This window comes from Mustelus asterias, chromosome 23 (genome assembly GCF_964213995.1).
Source record: "Mustelus asterias chromosome 23, sMusAst1.hap1.1, whole genome shotgun sequence".
NCBI classification, from domain to species: Eukaryota; Metazoa; Chordata; class Chondrichthyes; order Carcharhiniformes; family Triakidae; genus Mustelus; species Mustelus asterias.
This window is the reverse complement of record NC_135823.1, coordinates 13370049-13390025: the sequence shown is the minus strand read 5'-3', so window position 1 is coordinate 13390025 and position 19977 is coordinate 13370049. Positions and strand designations below refer to the sequence as shown.

General features: G+C 46.5%; 1 protein-coding gene across 1 annotated transcript in view; it reads right to left on the bottom strand.

Annotated features, from left to right (window-relative positions):
- Window positions 1–2679: 2679 nt before the first annotated feature.
- gsg1l (gsg1-like) overlaps window positions 2680–19977 on the bottom strand; it is a 289153-nt gene continuing 271855 nt past the window's right edge. The window contains exon 5 of the mRNA XM_078239784.1: window positions 2680–2980. Coding sequence (XP_078095910.1) covers window positions 2680–2980 — 301 coding nt within the window. The remainder of the gene's footprint in view (window positions 2981–19977) is intronic.

Genomic DNA, 19977 nt, shown 5'->3' with positions numbered 1-19977 from the left:
GAATGGACTGGGTGTGAATGGACTGGGTGTGAATGAAGTGGGTGTGAATGGACTGGGTGTGAATGGACTGGGTGTGAATGAAGTGGGTGTGAATGGACTGGGTTTGAATGGAGTGGGAGTGAATGGAGTGGGTGTGAATGGAGTGGGTGTGAATGGACTGGGTTTGAATGGAGTGGGCCTGAGGGACCGGGTGTATTTGAGCCTTTTCATCAGTCGTTCAGGGTGAGTCGCCCAGACCGATTTCTCTTCCACACAAAAACAGAAAACAATTCTGACCAAGGGTTATCCAGACTCGAAACGTTGTCTCTGTTCTCTCTCCAGAGGTGCTGTCAGACCTGTTGAAATTTTCCAGCATTTTCTATTTTTGTTTCAGATTCCAGCATCCGCAGTATTTTGCCAATTTCCCTTCTGTTGATGTCAATAGATTAATAGCTTTTGGACTATTTTAACTGGTGAACGTAATTAGATGAATTCTTGGTTTGAGATGAGGTATTAAGAGGTTGCGACTTACCTCCCCAATCCTGTGAGTGATCTTCTGAGCTGATTGTGGCTGGCTGTTCATCTGGAGGTTGTGGTCTTTCTTTCTTTGCCAAATTTCTATTAATTTCCACAGGATTAGTGTCTGGCCATTCTGCTGTAACATCACGCACTGTCATACCATATACTCCCCATTCACACACTCTGGGAAAAATATCATTCAGGAATTTGACTGAATGATGAATCAATGCAAATCATCGAATCCCTACAGTGCAGAAGGAGGCCGTTCGGCCCATCAAGTCTGCACCGACCACAATCCCACCCAGGCCCTATTCCTGTCATCCCATGCATTTACCCTAGCTAATCCCCCCGACACTAAGGGGAAATTTAGCATGGCCAATCCACCTAACCATCTCATCCACCTAATCCATCTTTGGACTGTGGGTGGAAACCAGAGCACCCGGAAGAAACCCATGCAGACACGGGAAGAATGTGCAGACTCGGCACAGACAGTCACCCAAGCTGGGAATCGAACCTGGGTCCCTGGGCACTGTGAGGCAGCACAGTGTGTGTGTGCGCGCGCGTGTGTGTGAACGTGAGTGTGTGTGATTGTGTGTGTGTGAGTGTGAATGTGTGTGAGTTTGTGTGTGTGTGTGTGTGTGTGCACGTGTGTGCGTGTGAATGTATGTGTGTGTGAGTTTGTGCGTGAGTGTGTGTGTGCGTTTTTGTGTGTGTGAGTTTGTGTGTGTGCACTTGTGTGTGTGTGTGTGTGTGTGTGTGTGTGAGTTTGTGTGCGTGTGCACTTGTGTGTGTGTGTGTGTGTTTGTGTGTGTGTGAGTTTGAGTGTGTGTGCACGTGTGTGTGTGTGTGTGTGTGTGTGTATGCGTGAGTGTGTGTGTGTGTGTGTGTGATTGTGTGTGCGTGTGTGTGAATGTGTGTGTGAGTTTGTGTGTGTGTGCGTGTTTGTGTGCGTGTTGTGTGCACGTGTGTGTGTGAATGTATGTGCGTGTGTGAGTTTGTGTGTGTGTGAGTTTGTGTGCGTGTGTGTGCACTTGTGTGTGTGTGTGAGTTTGTGTGTGTGTGAGTTTGTGTGTCTGTGAGTTTGTGTGTGAGTGTGCGTGTGTGTGAGTGTGAATGTATGTGTGTGTGAGTTTGTGTGTGTGTGAGTGTTTGTGTGTGCGTGTTGTGTGCACGTGTGTGAATGTATGTGTGTGTGCGTGTGTGAGTTTGTGTGCGTGTGTGAGTTTGTGTGCATGTGTTTGTGAGTGTGTGTGTTTGTGTGTGTGTGCGTGTGTGTGAGTGTATGTGTGCGTGTGTGCGCGCGCGCGTGTGTGCATGTGTGTGAGTGTGTGTGTGTGTTTGTGTGTGTGTGAGTGAGTTTGTGTGCGTGAGTGTGTGAGCGAGTGTGTGTGTGCACGTGTGTGTGTGTGTGTGTTTGTGTGTGAGTGTGTGTGTGCGTGTGTGTGTGTTTGTGTGTGAGTGTGTGTGTGTGTGTGTGCGTGTGTGTGTTTGTGTGTGAGTGTGTGTGTGTGTGTGTGTGTGCGTGTGTGTTTGTGTGTGAGTGTGTGTGTGTGTGCGGGTGTGTGTGTGTGTTTGTGTGTGAGTGTGTGTGTGATTGTGAATGTGTGCGTATGTGTGTGTGCAAGTGTGTGTGTGATTGTGAATGTGTGAATGTGTGTGCGGGTGTGTGCGTGTGTGAGTGTGAATGTGTGTGAGTGTATGTGTGTGTGTGTGTGAGTGTGAATGTATGTGTGTGTGTGTGAGTGTGTGTGTGTGCGGGTTTGTGAGTATGTGTGCATGTGTGCGTGTGTGCCTCAGAATTTAACCAACAATTCAACTAAGAGCCTAAAGAAAGTTGGATGTTTATTTAAAGATCAACATTATATTATTGATGTGTGTTAAACAAAAAAGAATGATCAAATCTGGAACATACATTAATATGAAAGTAATATAAATAGTATCACATCTTACAGAGCCGTATTAAAAATCTAAATGTGAGCAGGAGGAAGCATTTTTTTACATTGACGTTGTTTCATAATTTCCCAGTCAACAAATCATTTTGAACATCTATACAGCTGCAGTACACTGGCCAAAGGGATAGTTCAGTCTCATCTTTCTGCTTGCTCAGTGTACATGTGGACCAGGCTGTTTATATTGCTGCTCCCGGTATCAGGGTCAGATGGAAGTCAATAACGGTTGCTTTTAACATCGGTCCTCTCCTAAAACCTCCGGGATTTCACTCAAGTCCAAAGATGTTTCTGGCATCAGTGACTTCGCTGTGCTCATGGTCGGATCTGCGAAGACTTCCAGTGAACTCGATAGTGAGTGAATCGACCTCTCTCTGAAATAGTTGATGGCCTCGCGATCAACGAACATCTGCTCTTCTCTGAGGTTGTGTTGATAGAGTTTCCGTTTGTGCCGAAACTCAATGACGGTTTTAGTGTATGAGTTGAGTGTGGTGACAGAGGCTGCCATGCAACAAGTAAACGATCCCCATGCCAGGCTGTGGAGACACAAGGAATAAGAGCGAGAACAGGTTTACTATCACAACTCCTTCTCGTTTATGGACGACAGTTTGAACTTAGTGATACAGAATAGAATCCCTACAGTACAGAAGGAGGCCATTCGGCCCATCGAGTCTGCACCGACCACAATCCTATCCAGGCTCTATCCCCATAACCCCATTTACTGTGCTAATCCCCCTGACACTAGGGTCAATTTAGCATAGCCAATCAACCTAACCCGCACGTCTTTGGACTGTGGGAGGAAAAAAGTAGTGTATTTATTAGTCACAAGTAGGCTTAAATTAACACTGCAATGAAGTTACTGTGAAAATCCCCTAGTTGCCACACTCAGGCACCTGTTCGGGTACACTGAGGGAGAATTTAGCACGGCCAATGCATCTAACCAGCATATCTTTCAGACTGTGGGAGGAAACCGGAGCACCCGGAGGAAACCCACGCAGACACTGGGAGAAAGTGCAAACTCCACACAGACAGTGACCCAAAGCCGGAATTGAACTTGTGTCCCTGGTGCTGTGAGGCAGCAGTGCTAACCACTGTGCTACCATGCCGCCCTTGATGAATCACATCAGCTTTGGAGAAGGGAAGACATTTCCACTTTATCATAGAATCATAGAAATCATAGAAACCCTACAGTGCAGAAGGAGGCCATTCGGCCCATCGAGTCTGCACCGACCACAATCCCACCCAGGCCCCACCCCCACACACCAATCCCACTAACCTACGCATCACAGGACTCGAAGGGGCAATTTTTAACCTGGCCAATCAACCTAACCCGCACATCTTTGGACTGTGGGAGGAAACCGGAAACTGTGGGAGGAAACTTACTCTGCAGTTCAGTATCAGTTAATCTCAAATCATATCTGATATAGATTGTCGCACCTTCTGCTATTTTCCAGTAAAATTCATGCAAAGCCAGATGTTTTTTTCTGACAATTGTGAACTTTGAGTCTTAGTGAGTAGTGCCAGTTTGTGTGGACACTGCAGAGTGACACTGCACTGATATTGCCAAAAGATATTTCATCAGCACTTACACACCTCTCCAGGGGAGGACACTTGGATCTCATCAGTAACCCATCAGATCCAAACATTACTCATCAGGTTGGTAGTAAGAGACAAAGCTGTCGATTTCAGGAAGGTATTTATTGATGGTCAGTGGTTGCAAAAGTGACAAATTTTGGAACGTTTTCTTATTCTTTCAGGGAATGCAGGCTCAGTCCATATTTAATTGCCCTTGAGAATGTGGTCTCAGTCTTGAAAGAAATGTGAGATAATCATTTGGAGAACAGGACAAGTGAATACACACTAAATGGTAGGATAATGGGAAATATAGAAGGGCAGAGGGACCTTGGAATGTGTGTCCGCAAATCCCTGTAGGTAGCAGAACAGTGAAGGTGGCCAAGAAGGCTTATGGAAACTTTCCCCTATTGGCATGGCAGGTTATGCTGGAACAACTATATAAAGCATTAGTTAGACTACAGCTAGAGTACTGTGTACAATCCTAGTCTCTGCATTACAGGAAGGGTGTGACTGCACAAGAGAGGGTACAGATGAGATTTATGAAGATGTTGCCAGGAATCAAAGATTTTAGTGGTGAGGAAAGATTGGATAGGCTGGGATTGTTTTCACAGAGGCAGCTGAGAGGAGATTTAATTGAGGTGAATAAAATGATGAGGGAGCTGGACAGAGCGGATAGGAAGGATTTGTTTCCATTCGCAGAATGGTCAATATTAAATGGTCATAGATTTAAGGTCATTGGCAAAAGGATTAGAGGGGCATAGAGTGCCCCATAGAGTGTTAAAGCAAACTGCTGAAAGGACAGTGTTTGCAGGAAAAGACACTTTATTAAAGACAACACTTGGGAATGCACCTGAAGTCCTGCAGCCTCTTAGGCTGCAGAGCAAGAACTGAAAAGTAGCTTGTTTCCCCTGTGGGAGGGTCTAGGACCAGAGGGCAGAGCCTCCGAGTAAGGACTCACCCATTTGAGACTGAGAGGAGGAGGAATTTCTTCTCTCAGAGGGGAGTGATTCCATGGAATTCTTTACCACAGGGGACTGTAGGGGCTGGGTTGTTAAGAATGTTCAAAGCTGAGATAGACAGATTTTTCATCAGTAAGGGAATCGAGGGTTATGGAGATAAGGCAGAAAAGTGGAGTTGAGGATTATCACATCAGATCAGTCATGATCTCATTGAATAGCAGAGCAAACTCGATGGGCTGAATGGCCTACCTCTGCTCCAACATCTTATGGTCTTATTATGCTGGCTCAGACACTTAGGGGGGATCTTCCTGTCCCGCCCGCCACAGGAATCGTAGAGAGTGAGGCACAGACCATGCAAAGGTCCGTTAGCCTCGGGAGGGATTTTCCGGTTTTGAGGCGAGATGGCTGGAAAATCCCGCCCTTAGTTTCCTCCTTATGTACTGCTAAGGTTCCTTCAACCTGGCCGGGATTCAAGCTCCTGTGACATAGGTGAAAAGGCAAAGTGTGACATTGCATTGTATCATACTCTTCCATTGCCAAGTACATTCGAATTGGCTGTTTTGGAGTTCAGCATGCAAAGGAACTATGCCAGTGTTCAATTCTCAGCGGTAATCTGTGATAATTTCATAGAGTACAGAAGGAGCATTCAGCAGGCCTTGCCTGTTCTGGACCTTTGAATGAGTAGTCATGCTTAATCTCACATTCTATTCCAAGCTAACCACAAAGGGAGGCAGTGCTGTGCTGGTATTCAAACTGGACTAGTAACCCAGAGGCTCAAGGTAATACTGTGGGACCCGGGTTCAAATCTCACCATGACTAATGGTGAAATTTGAATTCAATAAAAATCTGGAATTAAAGTCAGATGACATTGAAATCATTGTCGATTGTTGTAAAAACCCATCTAGTTCACTAATGTTCTTTAGCGAAGGAAATCTGCCATCTTACCTGGTCTGGCCTACGTGTGACTCCAAACCCAAAGCAATGTGGTTGATTTTTAACTACCCTCTGAAATGGCCTCGCAAACCACTCATTTTTATCAAATTGCTGGAAAAGAAAGAAACTGGACTGCCAATCAGAAAAAAACCCATTTATGCCAACTCTTTGCTTCCTATCTGCTAACCAGCTTTCTATACATCTTAAGTCATTACCTGCAATCCCATGTGCTTACACTTTACATAGTCGTCTGTTATGTGAGACCTTGTGGAAAGCCTTCTGAAAGTCTAAATAAACTACATCCATTGGTTCTTCTCAGTCCACTTTACTAGTTACATCCTCAAAGAATTCCAATAGATTCTCAAGCACGATTTCTCCTTTGTAAATCCATGCTGACTTTCTCTGATTATACCACTGCCTTTCAAATGCCGAGTTATGAAATACTTGATAATGGACCCTAGCAACTTCCCCAGTACTGGTGTTAGGCTCGCTGGTTTATAGTTCCCTTCATTGGTACCTTTCCCGATTTCCTGCATTGTAAATGAGGAGCTGATAATCTGTCTGAGCTGTGCACCTCTCCTCATCTGAGAATTACTCGCTCCCCCAGTGCAATGCCCCAATTGTCGCATAGGCTCTCAGAGAATTCAGCAGCTGACTTTGTCCTCATTGACATTGTTTGCTCCCCAAACGCTTCATGATGTAAGATGGTGGTGCTGAGGTCTCAGTGCCAGAACAGCTAGGCCTTCCCGTGCGAGTGTGGACATCCCTCTCAATGTCCTGGTCACATAGTCATGAAGCCATAGAGAAAAGGCCCTTCAGCCCATCGACTCTGCACTGACAATAACTACTACTAAAATTGCATTAATCCCATTACCCACCACTTGTCCCATATCCTTGAATGTTATGACGTTTCAAGTGCTCATCCAAATATCTTTTAAAGGTTGAAAGGTTTCTGGTCTCCGCTACCTTCCCAGGCAGTGCATTCCAGATTCCCATCACCCTCTGGGTGAATGTTCTTTCTCAAATCCCCTCTGAATCTCCTGCCCCGAACCCTAAAACTTTGCCCCCTCATGATTGACCCCTCAAAGGGGAACAGCTGCTCCTTACTCACCCTGTCCATACCCCTCATAATCTTATACACCTCAATCATGCCCCCCTTCAGCCTTCTCTACTCTAAAGAAAACAATCCATGTCTATCCAGTCCAGTTAGTATGTGGGTATAGCAAGTGATGAGGAAGGCAAATGGCATGTTGACCTTTATAGCAAGGGGAATGGGATATATAAGGACAAAGTCTTGTTGAAACTGTGGAGGGTATTGATGAGACTGCACCTCGAGCGCTGCTTATAGTTTTTGTCTCCTTACTTAAGGAGAGACATACTTGCAGTGGAAGCAGTTCCGTGAAGGTTCACTTGGCTGATTCCTGGAGTAACTGTTTGTCTTATGAGGAAAGGTTGTGAAGTTTGGGCCTATTAGTGTTTAGAAGAATGAGAGGTGTTCTTATTGGAACATATAACATTCTGAGGGGAGATGCTAAGAGGATGTTTTCCCTTGTGGGGACAATCTAGAATTGGGGACACAGTTTCAAAGTAAGGGGTCTCCTAATTAACATGGTGGTGAGGTGGAATTTCCTCTCTCAGAATTCTCTGGAATTGTCTTCCACAGAGAGCAGTGGAGGCTCCAGGCTGAGTCTGACAGGTTTCTGGTCCACAGGGGAGTCAAAGGTTAGGGGGCAGGCAGGAAAATGGAGTTAAGGCCACATTCAGATCAGCCATAATCCGATTGAATGGTGGAATAGGCACGAAAGGCTGGCTCCTGCTCCTATTTCTTATGATATGAATTGGGGTGGCGTGGTGGCACAGTGGTTAGCACTGCTGCCTCACAGTGCCAGGGACCCGGGTTCGATTCCCAGCTTGGGTCACTGGCTGTGTGGAGTTTTCACATTCTCCCCGTATCCTTCGGGTGCTCTGGTTTCCTCCCACACCCCAAAGATGTGCGGGTTAGGTGGATTGGCCAAGCTAAATTGTCCCTTAGTGTCAGGGGGATTAGCAGGGTAAATGCATGGGGTAATGGGGATGGGGCCTGGGCAGGATTATGGTTAGTGCAGACTCGATGGGCCAAATGGCCTCCTTCCGCATTGTAGGGATTCTATGATTCTGTTTCATTATCGCATGGCAAAGAAGTCAGTTGAGCATGTCACACTTGTTGGAGGGGTGGGTGCAGGGTCCAGCATCTAGAGGCTTTGAGAGACAAAGGTTCAGGTGAAAATCCAGCTCTTTGTGTCAAAAGTCAGACATCTTGCCGAATCCAGGCCAAAATTCTATCCTATCTGCTGCAGCACATAACCTTGAACATGTCAAAGTCAATCGTACCCTTCAGCCTGTGAATTTTAATGGCTTTAGCGCGTGTTCATGCTATGTGCTTTGATTTTAATGTTGTATTTGGTGCTTCAGGTTTTATGGTATGTGGTTCCTTTTTGAAGTCACATGTACACGCCACTCGTTCAACAGCTTCCTCTCTCCCTAAGAGGAAAAATTGTCAGCACAAATACATCAATGTATTTCTATTTATCTTCTTAATGAATCAGGCAGGTGGTATGCTCCAAGCATACTAACAAGGTGAATGAGCAGGTGGAGAAGGTAAAGGAAATCCTAAGACTGACTGGTGTCCAACCTTCAAATTCATAGAATCCCTACAGTACAGAGGGAAGCCATTCGGCCCATCGAGTCTGCACCGACCACAATCCCACCCAGGCCCTATCCCCGTATCCCCACATATTTACCCTAGCAAGTCCTCCTGACACTAAGAGGCAATTTAGCATGGCAAATCAACCTAACCCGCACATCTTTGGAGTGTGGGAGGAAACCGGAGCACCCGGAGGAAACCCACGCAGACATGGGGAGAATGTGCAGACTCCACACAGACAGTGACCCCGAGGCCGGAGATGAACTCAGGTCCCAGGTGCTTTGAGGCAGCAGTGCTACCACTGTGCCACCATGCCATCCCAAAGTTTAACATTTATAAATTCTGTGTCCACTGTCTGCATAAGGATCACATTAGATTGAGTGGGCTGTAAAATGAGGGGTAATCATAGAATTGTACAGAATACAGGGAGGCCAATCAGCCTATTGACTCTGTGCTAGCTCTTCTGGAAAGCAATCTAGTTAGTTTCATTCTCACATTTTCCTGCAATCTCATTCCCTCCCCTCAAATATTTTATCCAATCCTTTCCTGGAAGGTGCAATTGAAAGAGTCAGGAATGAATTGGATAAAATACTTGGGGGGAGGGAATGAGATTGCAGGAAAGTGTGAGAATGGGCGGCACAGTGGCACAGTGGTTAGCAATGCTGCCTCACAGCGCCAGGGACCCAGGTTCAATTCCAGCCTCTGGTGACTGTGCGGTGTTTGCATGTTCTCTGTGTGGGTTTCCTCTGGGTGCTCCGGTTTATTCCCACACTGCAAAGATATGCAGGTTTGATGGATTGGCCATGGTAAATTGCCCCTTAGTGTCCCAAGATGTGCAGGGTTAGATGGATTAGCCATGGAAAATGCACAGGGTTACGGGATGGCGAGGTGGGCCTAACTCTCCACTAACTCTTTTGGAGAGTTAGTGCAGGATCGATGGGCTGAATGGCCTCCATTTGCACTGTACGGTTCCACTCAGTGTTAAGCCCCTGCCTGATCAGACAGTGCATTTAAAATCCAAATAACTCACTGCTAAAAAGTTCACTTTTGTTTTGGCTCATGTGCCAATCATTTTGAAACCTGGACCCTCTGACTACAGAGCTTTCAGCCACTGGGATGGTTTATTTATTGAATTCCGTCAGAATTTTAACACCTGTTTCACCGGGGGATCAATCGTACCGGGAGACAGGAGGCTACACTGCATCCAATCCAAAATAAAAGAGGGGCAAAGGGAGAGCATGAGAAGTGACTGGCAGTTAAGGGAATCCAGATGTTGACTACAGGAATATAAGACCGCGAGAGGAGCCAGGAGTTCAAAAAGAGCTGGAAAGGAGCCAGGAGGATAAAAGAGCGCTAGTTAGAGCGAGACTGAGAGCAGAGCTGGGAGATTGGAAACAGCATGAGGGTGCAGTGAGAAACCAGAGTGCTAGCTTGGAGTTTAGAGTTCCAAAGGTGATGCCAGGATTCAAAAATAATGCAGGGCAAGTGGAAGCAGCTGAGTGGGTGAATACGGTGAGGTAAATATTTACTACTTTTATCGCTTGTAGTTTGTAAGGGCTATACTCTGTAGTAACAAGGGGCAAGGAAGAAGGGCCCGAGAGCAATTGATATTATTTGATTTTAAGTATCGTCTAAAAGGTTTAATTTAAAGGAGAAAGTCATGACAGGAGAACTCAAAGCCATGGTGTGCTGCTCTTGTTCTATGTGGGAAGCTGGGAACATTCCCAGTGCCTGAAGCCAGATGTGTACAGGAGGTGTCTCCAGCTTCAGCTTCTGGAAGCCCAGGTTTCAGAAATGGAACAGCAGCTGGGGTTACTGTGGAACATCTGTGAGGTAGACAGTATCGTGGATAGCGCGTATAGAGAGGTGGTCACACCATAGGCTCAGACTCCGCAGGCAGGAAGGGAATGGGTGACCACCAGACACAGCAAGAGGGGTTAAAAGTTAAAGTTTATTTATTAGTCACAAGTAGACTTACATTCACACTGCAATGAAGTTACTATGAAAATCCCTAGGCTAGGCAGGCAGTGCAGGAATCTCCTGTGGCCATTCCCCTGGAAACACATATACCACTTTGGATACTGTTGAGGGGAATGGCCTCTCAGGGGAAAACACAGTAAGAAGTTTAACAACATCAGGTTAAAGTCCAACAGGTTTATTTGGTAGCAAAAGCCACACAAGCTTTTGGAGCTCCAAGTCCCTTCTTCAGGTCACCTCACCTGAAGAAGGGGCTTAAGGCTCCGAAAGTTTGTGTGGCTTTTGCTACCAAATAAACCTGTTGGACTTTAACCTGGTGTTGTTAAACTCCTTACTGTGTTTACCCCAGTCCAACGCCGGCATCTCCACATCATGACTCTCAGGGGAAAGCAGCAACAGCCAAACTTGCTGCATGACTGGCTGTGCTTCACAGGAGATAAGTAAAATTGTGTAAATTGTGTAAATGCAATCGTTATAGAGGATTCAATTGTAAACAAAATAGATAGGTATTTCTGTGGCCGCAAATTAGATTTCAGGATGATATGTTTCCTCCCTGGTGCTAGTTTCAAGGATGTATCAGAGTGGTGATATGACAACCTGAAGGGGGAGGGTGAACAGCCAGTGGTCGTGGTATACATTGGTACAAAGAAGTTGAAAGAGTAGGCAAATGAATGGCAGATGCAGTCTAATGTGGATAAATGTGTGGTTGTCCACTTTGATAGCAAAAGCAGGAAGACAGATTATTATCTGAATGGCTATAGATTAGGAGAGGAGTGCAATGAGACCTGGGTGTCCTCATACACCAGTCGCTGAAGGTAAGCATGCAGGTGCAGCAGGTGGTTAAGAAGGCAAATGGTATGTTGGGCTTCATAGCGAGAGGTTTTGAGTACAGGAACAGGGGTGTCTTCCTCCAATTATACAGGGCCTTGGTGAGGCCATACCTGGAATATTGTGTGCAGTTGTGGTCCCCTTATCTGTGGAAGGATGTTTCTTGCTATAGAGGGAAAGCAGGGAAGGTTTACCAGATGGATTTCTGGGATAGTGGGACTGACTGTTGGACTTTAACCTAGTATGAGAAAAGATTAAGTCGGTTAGGATTGTATTTGCTGGAGTTCAGAAGAATGAAGGGATCTCATAGAAACCTATAATATTCTAACAGGACTAGACAGGGTAGATGCAGGAGGGATGTTGCCGATGGTGAGGGAGTCCAGAACCAGGGGTCAAAGTCTGAGGATACAGGGTAGACCATTTAGGACAGAGATGAGGAGACATTTCTTCACCCAGAGAGTGGTGACCTATGGAATTCACTACCACAGCAAGTATGTTTTCAAGAAGTAATTAGATATATCTCTTGAGGCGAAGGGATCAAAGGATATGGGGGGGAAAGGCGAGGTCAGGTTATTGAATTGGATGATCAGCCATGATCATATTGAATGGTGGAGCAGGCTCAAAGGGCCAAATGGCCTCCTCCTGCTTCTATTTTCTATGTTGCTATATATATAGTAAAAATGCAGTAAGAATTATTGGACTGATTAGGGAGACAGAGGCTGAGGTAGTAAATGAGCATTTAGTGTCTGTTCATACCAAGGAAGCAGACATAACTAAAGTCACAATGAACAATGGGCCATTTGAGACACTGATGGGATAAACATTGATCGGGAGGAGGTATTAGAAAGACAGGTTGTTAATTAAAGTTGATAAATTACCAGGGCCAGTGGGAGGAATGGAAGTGAGGCTGAAAATTATGTGGGAACTGGCCAAAATCTGCCAATCCTCCTTCGATACACGGGGGGGGGTTTAGAGTATTGATGAATTACAAATGCTACACCCTTGTTCAGAACAAGTGAATAAAGATAAAGCCAGCAACTCCAGGCCAGTCAGTTTAACCTCAGTGCTGGGATTGCTTTAATAACCCAGGTCGAAACAATTGGAGCAATTAAGGAAAGTTTGTAACTGTAGTTTGAGTGGGTTATTTGTTAAGGTAACAGTGGTTGGCTAAGCGACAGGAAATGCAGAGTAGTGGTGACCAGTTGCTTTACAGGTTGGAGAAAGGTACAAAGTAGTGTTTCACTACTTATATATACAATAAATATTAATCATCTGAACTTGGCAGCTGGGTGGCACAGGGTTTAGTCCTGCTGCCTCACAGCGCCAGGGACCCAGGTTCAATTCCCGGCTTGGGTCACTGTCTGTGTGGAGTTTGCACATTCTCCCCGTGTCTACGTGGGTTTCCTCTGGGTGCTCCAGTTTCATAAGAACATAAGAAATAGGAGCAGGAGTAGGCCATCTAGCCCCTCGAGCCTGCCCCGCCATTCAATAAGATCATGGCTGATCTGAAGTGGATCAGTTCCACTTACTCGCCTGATCCCTATATCCCCTAATTCCCTTACCGATCAGGAATCCATCTATCCATGATTTAAACATATTCAACGAGGTAGCCTCCACCACTTCAGTGGGCAGAGAATTCCAGAGATTCACCACCCTCTGAGAGAAGAAGTTCCTCCTCAACTCTGTCCTAAACTGACCCCCCTTTATTTTGAGGCTGTGCCCTCTAGTTCTAGCTTCCTTGAAAGTGGAAAGAATCTCTCCATCTCTACCCTATCCAGCCCCTTCATTATCTTATAGGTCTCCAAAACGTCCCCCCTCAGCCTTCTAAATTCCAATGAGTACAAACCCAATCTGCTCAGTCTCTCCTCATAATCAACACCCCTCATCTCTGGTATCAACCTGGTGAACCTTCTCTGCACTCCCTCCAAAGCCAATATATCCTTCCGCAAATAAGGGGACCAATACTGCACACAGTATTCCAGCTGCGGCCTCACCAATGCCCTGTACAGATGCAGCAAGACATCTCTGCTTTTATATTCTATCCCCCTTGCGATATAGGCCAAAATCCCATTTGCCTTCTTGATCACCTGTTGCACCTGCAGACTGGGTTTTTGAGTCTCATGCACAAGGACCCCCAGGTCCCTTTGCACAGTTGCATGTTGTAATTTTTTTCCATTTAGATAATAATCCAATTTGCTATTATTTCCTCCAAAGTGAATAACCTCGCATTTGTCAACGTTATACTCCATCTGCCAGATCCTCGCCCACTCACTCAGCCTGTCCAAAACTCTTTGCAGACCTTCTGCGCCCTCCACACGATTCACTTTTCCACTTATCTTTGTGTCGTCTGCAAACTTTGTTACCCTACACTCAGTCCCCTCCTCCAGATCGTCGATATAAATGGTAAATAGTTGAGGCCCCAGTACCGATCCCTGCGGCACGCCACTAGTTACCATCTGCCAACCAGAAAAGTACCCATTTATTCCGACTCTTTGCTTCCTGTCGGATAGCCAATCCCCAATCCACGCTAACACCCTACCCCCAACTCCGTGTGACCCAATCTTCTTCAGCAACCTTTTGTGAGGCACCTTATCAAACACCTTTTGGAAATCCAAAAACACCACATCCACCGGTTCCCCTCCGTTAACTGCACTAGTCACATCTTCATAAAAATCCAACAAGTTCGTCAAGCACGACTTTCCCCTCATGAATCCATGCTGCGTCTGCTTAATCGAACCATTCTTATCCAGATGGCCTGCTATTTCTTCTTTAATGATGGATTCCAGCATTTTCCCAACTACAGATGTTAAGCTAACCGGCCTGTAGTTACCCGCCTTTTGTCTATTTCCTTTTTTAAACAGAGGCGTAACATTAGCTGTTTTCCAATCCGCCGGCACTACCCCAGAATCCAACGAATTTTGATAAATAACCACTAACGCATCCGCTATTACTTCTGACATTTCTTTCAGTACCCTGGGATGCATTCCATCCGGGCCCGGGGACTTGTCCACCTTCAGTCCCGTTAGTCTACCAAGCACTGCCTCCCTGGTAACATTAATTGTATTGAGTACCTCTCCTCCTACCAACCCTCTATCGTTAATATTCGGTAAACTATTCGTGTCTTCCACCGTGAAGACCGACACAAAAAACTTACTTAAAGTTTCAGCCATTTCCTCATTTCCCACTATTAAATCCCCCCTCTCGTCCTCCAAGGGTCCAACATTCACTCTTGCCACTCTATTCCTTTTTATATATTTGTAAAAGCTTTTACTATCATTTTTTATATTTAGAGCTTGCCTAGCTTCATAACCTATCTTTCCTTTATCGCTTTCTTAGTCGTTCTTTGTCGTTACTTAAAGTTTTCCCAATCTTCCGATTCTCCACTATTTTTGGCCACTCTGTACGCATCGGTCTTTAATTTAATACTCTCCTTAATTTCCTTCGTTATCCATGGCTGGTTATCCCTTTTCTTACAGTCCTTCTTTATCACCGGAATATATTGTTGCTGAGTACTGAAAAGGATCTCCTTAAAAATCCTCCACTGTTCCTCAGCTGTCCTACCTACCAGTCTGCTCTCCCAGTCCACCTTAGCCAATTCAGCCCTCATCCTATCGTACTTCCCTCTGTTCAAAACAGAGGACACTGGTATGGGACCCTACTTTCTCCTCTTCCATTTGTATCAGAAATTCGACTATATTGTGATCACTTGACCCAAGAGGGTCCTTCACAAGAACATCCTTAATTCTATCTACCTCGTTACACATTACCAGATCTAAGATAATTCGTTCCCTTGTCGGTTCAGTAACATACTGTTCAAGGTAACTATCCCGACAGCATTCTAAGAACTCTTCCTCCATCCCACCCCTTCCAACTTGAGTCAGCCAATCAATATGCAGGTTGAAGTCCCCCATGATTATTGCCGTTCCGTTTTTGCACGCATCCATTATTTGCTTGTTTATAGCCCTCCCCACCTCAACATTATTATTTGGGGGCCTATAGACCACGCCTACTAGTGTCTTTCTCCCCCTACTATTCCTTATCTGTACCCATAACAATTCCACATTTTGTTCCTTAGAGCCTATGTCATCCCTCACTACTACCCGATATTATCTTTTATTGATGTGGCGATGCCGGCGTTGGACTGGGGTAAGCACAGATAGTGTTGGACTTTAACCTGGTGTTGTGAGACTTCTTACTATTATCTTTTATTAACAGAGCTACCCCACCACCTTTTCCTTCCTGTCTATTCTTCCTAAATGCCTGATACCCCTGGATATTCATCTCCCAGTCCTGGTCTCCGTGCAGCCACGTTTCTGTAATGGCCACTAGATCATACCCATTTGTGCTGATTTGCACCATCAACTCATTAACTTTGTTCCGAATGCTTCGTGCATTCAGGCAAAGTGTCTTTATTCCAGCTTTTATCTGGACCCGATTTGATGAAACGCTATCAACCTCTCCCTCGCCCTCTATTCCTTTAACTACTTGAATGCCCTCATTCACTTGCACTCGCTCCCTCTCCTCTACCATTGATTTCGTAATTCCTCTTACCTCTGCACCCACCCCCCCATAAATTAGTTTAAAGCCCTATCTACAGCCCTAGTGATACGATTCGCTAGGACTCTGGTCCCAGCACGGTTCAAACGGAGACCATCCCATCTATACAGGTCCCATCTGCCCCAATATTGGTGCCAATGCCCCATGAATTCGAACCCATTCCTCCCACACCAATCCTTGAGCCACGCATTCGTCTCCTTAATCCTATTAACCCTGCGCCAATTCGCGCGTGGCTCAGGTAGTAATCCAGAGATTACCACCTTGTTGGTTCTGCCTTTTAATTTGTTCCCTAGCTCTTCGTACTCCCTCTGCAGATCCTTAGTTCCTGTTTTGTCTATGTCATTGGCACCTACATGGACCACGACAACTGGATTTTCACCCTCCCACTCCAAATTCCTCTGCAGCCCAGATGATACATCCTGGACCTGAGCACCAGGCAGGCAACACAACCTACGGTATTGCTTCTCCTGGTCACAGAGAACAGTGTCTATGCCCTTAACTACACTGTCCCCAATTACTACTACATTTCTCTTTGATTTCTCCGTTGCAGCAGCACCCTGCACCCTGGTACTGCCGGCAGTTTGCTCGTCCTTCTTGCAGTCATTTTTCCCATCTACACTGGTGGCAAGAACCTCAAATCTGTTGCACAGATTTAAGGGCTGAGGTTCTTGGGACTTTACCTCCTGCAAACTACTTCCTTTCTTCCCCCCACTGCCCGCCTCACCTGCAGCCACTCCCTGTTGTCCCTGACCCCCAGCTAAGTTAGTCAGTCTAAGGGGCGTGACTTTCTCTTTATACGCATTATCCAGATAGCTCTCTCCTTCCCTGATAAGCCTCAGTGTCTGTAGCTCAGAGTCCAGTCCATCTACCTTGAGCTGGAAATACTCCAGCAACCAGCACTTACTGCAGACATGGTCCCTGGGGTCCACCTTGGGGTCCACTTGCTCCCACATCATGCAGAAACAGCACATTACATATCCCTCCATACCAATTTACCTTGTATAAGTTGGTGTAATTTAAACTCTGTTTAAACTCTCACATTCCAAAAGACGTGCTGGTTAGGTGTGTTGGCCATGCTAAATTCTCCCTCAGTTTTTAAAGTTCAAAGTTTATTCATTAGTGTCACAAGTGTGCTTACATTAACACTGCATGAAGTTACTGTGAAAATCCCCTAGTCGCCACACTCCGACACTTGTTCGGGTACACTGAGGGAGGATTTGTGTTTGACAAGAGGTGCAGAAGCCTTAAACCTCCCTTTGCATGCCCACTGTCCCCCCACTCCACAATTGCTTCCAGACTCCCACATCTTGCCCGCTAACCCTCACCCACTCCTATACCACCATGTCCCCAAGGGTTCAATCCATTTCCATTTTACAAAATGAGGCCAGATCATTAGGAACGGTCACGACTCCAGGTGGCAGATTTCGCCAAGGTCAGTGCCGAGTTATTGAAAGAAATAATGGTGCAACAGAATCAAAAGATGTAGCTTTCTCCAGGTAAGTAAGATTCTTTCGCAGTCTTCCTGAGCTAACACTGAACAGTGCTGGGTATGATAACAGACAAGGGTTTGTTATCTGACAAGGACACAGTGCAGAAATAGTAGAAATAGACATTTGTGTAGGCATAGCTGGGCCCGATAAGACACAGCCTCGTGATTCGCATATCGGAACAAGCTGTCTGAAAGCAAATGACAAGGTGTTCATCCAGCAGCTGAATGAAGGCATGATCTCATGGGGCTGGAGACTAGGGGAGGGGAAGTCTGCCTTGGGTATCTGTTGCACACTAATTGGACAGTTCAATGGGTAAGAATAATGAAATGAATGATTGATGTTCGGTGTCAGCTGGCCCCTGAAGAGTTGAGAAGGGGGATATTGAGGCAGACGGGAAAAGGGTCCTCAAGGACCTCATGTTAGTGTCAGTCAGCTTGTGACAGAACAGAGATCATCAATGAGTTTACAATGATTGGACCGTTCTGTCTCATCATCTGTCTGTCCAACCCACAATCAGTAAACCTTACAGTTACAGGCCATGGCCGGAAGATTCTGACCATTTTGGCCAGCGGGATTCTCCAGTCCCGCTGCAGTGAGCGGTGATTTGGCAGAGTGCCAAGTTCTCCGTCCTCGCTGGCAGCGGCAGCAGGGCGTGAATGGGTGGAGCACTCTGGCCCATGTGTCTATATAACCACTCTAATTGTGTGTTGGATTTGAAACCGTTACAATTCATTAAATTTAAATTTCTCGTGACTCCTCCGCCCTGCTGGGTAACCTGTGATCCCTGAGCGAATTACTTTTTGGGTCCTGTTTTAGCCCTCAGTTGAGAAAAATCACAGGCAAGGGGACTGTACTGGATCCAACGTCAGGGTTACGAGTATAAAACACTGACGCTTCTTCCCTCTGCACAGATAAAGAGAACGGCTGTGCTTACTGTCGACATGATGCATGGAGATTGCTGCTGCTTCACTCCGTCACATCATTGGAGCTGCCAGGGATAAGGGCTGGGATTTTACCACATTGCCGTGCCTGGCGCAAATGGTGGCAAGCTGGGGAAATATTGTCCGCTACCAAACGGTTTGTGCTTTTCTCGGCCCCTTTCGAATGGCGCGAACTGCATCAGAGTGAAGGTTATTAGCCTGAGATTACCTGGAATTCAATATCATTGGTGAGCTTGGCATGCAGTCGTCCACACTCGCAAAGGCTTCCCACCTCTCCGCCACAATGTCGTGCCCGAGCCAATCACTAATGGTCTCCAGCACCGCAGACCCGGTGACCTGGTCACACCGGGGGCTTGGAGGCCATCGAAGGCCCCAGGGTTGTCGGGACCATGGCCGGACAGTGTCCATTCTTCCGTGCCCACTTGGTGGTGCCGAGCAGACACCTTGGCAGCGCCCACAGGACACCCAGGCAGTGGCCACCAGGTGCCTTGGCAGTGCTTCACCCAATCGCAGTGTTATCCCTCTCCATTTGGTTTCTCAGTTTTTTATTCAGGATTTTGGAACCAGAAACCAGAACAAGGAGCGGCACAGGCTTGGAGGGCCGAAGGCCTGTTTCCTGTGCTGTACTGTTCTTTGTTCTTTGTTCTTTGTAGGGGGGGAGGTTTAACACAGATATCAGAAGGACATATTTCACACAGAGGGTCGTGGGGGCCTGGAATGTGTTGCCGGGCAAGGTGGTGGAGGCGGACACACTGGGAACGTTTAAGACTTATCTAGACAGCTATATGACCGGAGTGGGAATGGAGGGATACAAAAGAGTGGTCTAGTTTGGACCAGGGAGCGGCGCGGGCTAATTGTTCCTTGTTTCTCGTTTCAAGGCTTCATTCTATGATCATCTTGCTGGTGCCAGTACAGAGCGAGACTGCGGATAGTTGGGAACCTGTCTCGGGGGCAGGGAATTCATATGGTGTTCATGGAAGTGGAAATGACTAGGGTTGGGAAGCATTTTCCGATCAGGGCCATTGTGATCTCCTGGACTCGTTTCGATCGCCTCAGGGGGTCGGAGAGGAATTTCCCAGATTTTTTTTTTTCCCCATATTGGCCCTGGGGTTTTTCACTCTGGGTTTTCGCCTCTCCCTGGGGATCACATGGTCTGGAATAGGGGGGTGGGGGTGAGTTAATAGGTTGTAATGAACAAAGCATCGTAGCTGTGAGGGACAGCTCGGTGGATAGGATATTGGTATGTAGATAGGCTGGAAAATTGGGCGGGGATCCTGGATTCAGGATTCAATCCTGGACCGGGGAGCGGCGCGGGCTTGGAGGGCCGAAGGGCCTGTTCCTGTGCTGTATTGTTCTTTGTTCTTTGTTCTTTGTTCACAGCTCCAGGAATCTGGGTTCGATTCCCGGCTCGGGTCACTGTCTGTGCGGAGTTTGCACATTCTCCTCGTGTCTGCGTGGGTTTCCTCCGGGTGCTCTGGTTTCCTCCCACAGTCCAAAGATGTGCGGGTTCGGTTGATTGGCCATGCTAAATTGCCCCTTAGTGTCCTGAGATGCATAGGTTAGAGGGATTAGCGGGTAAATATGTAGGGA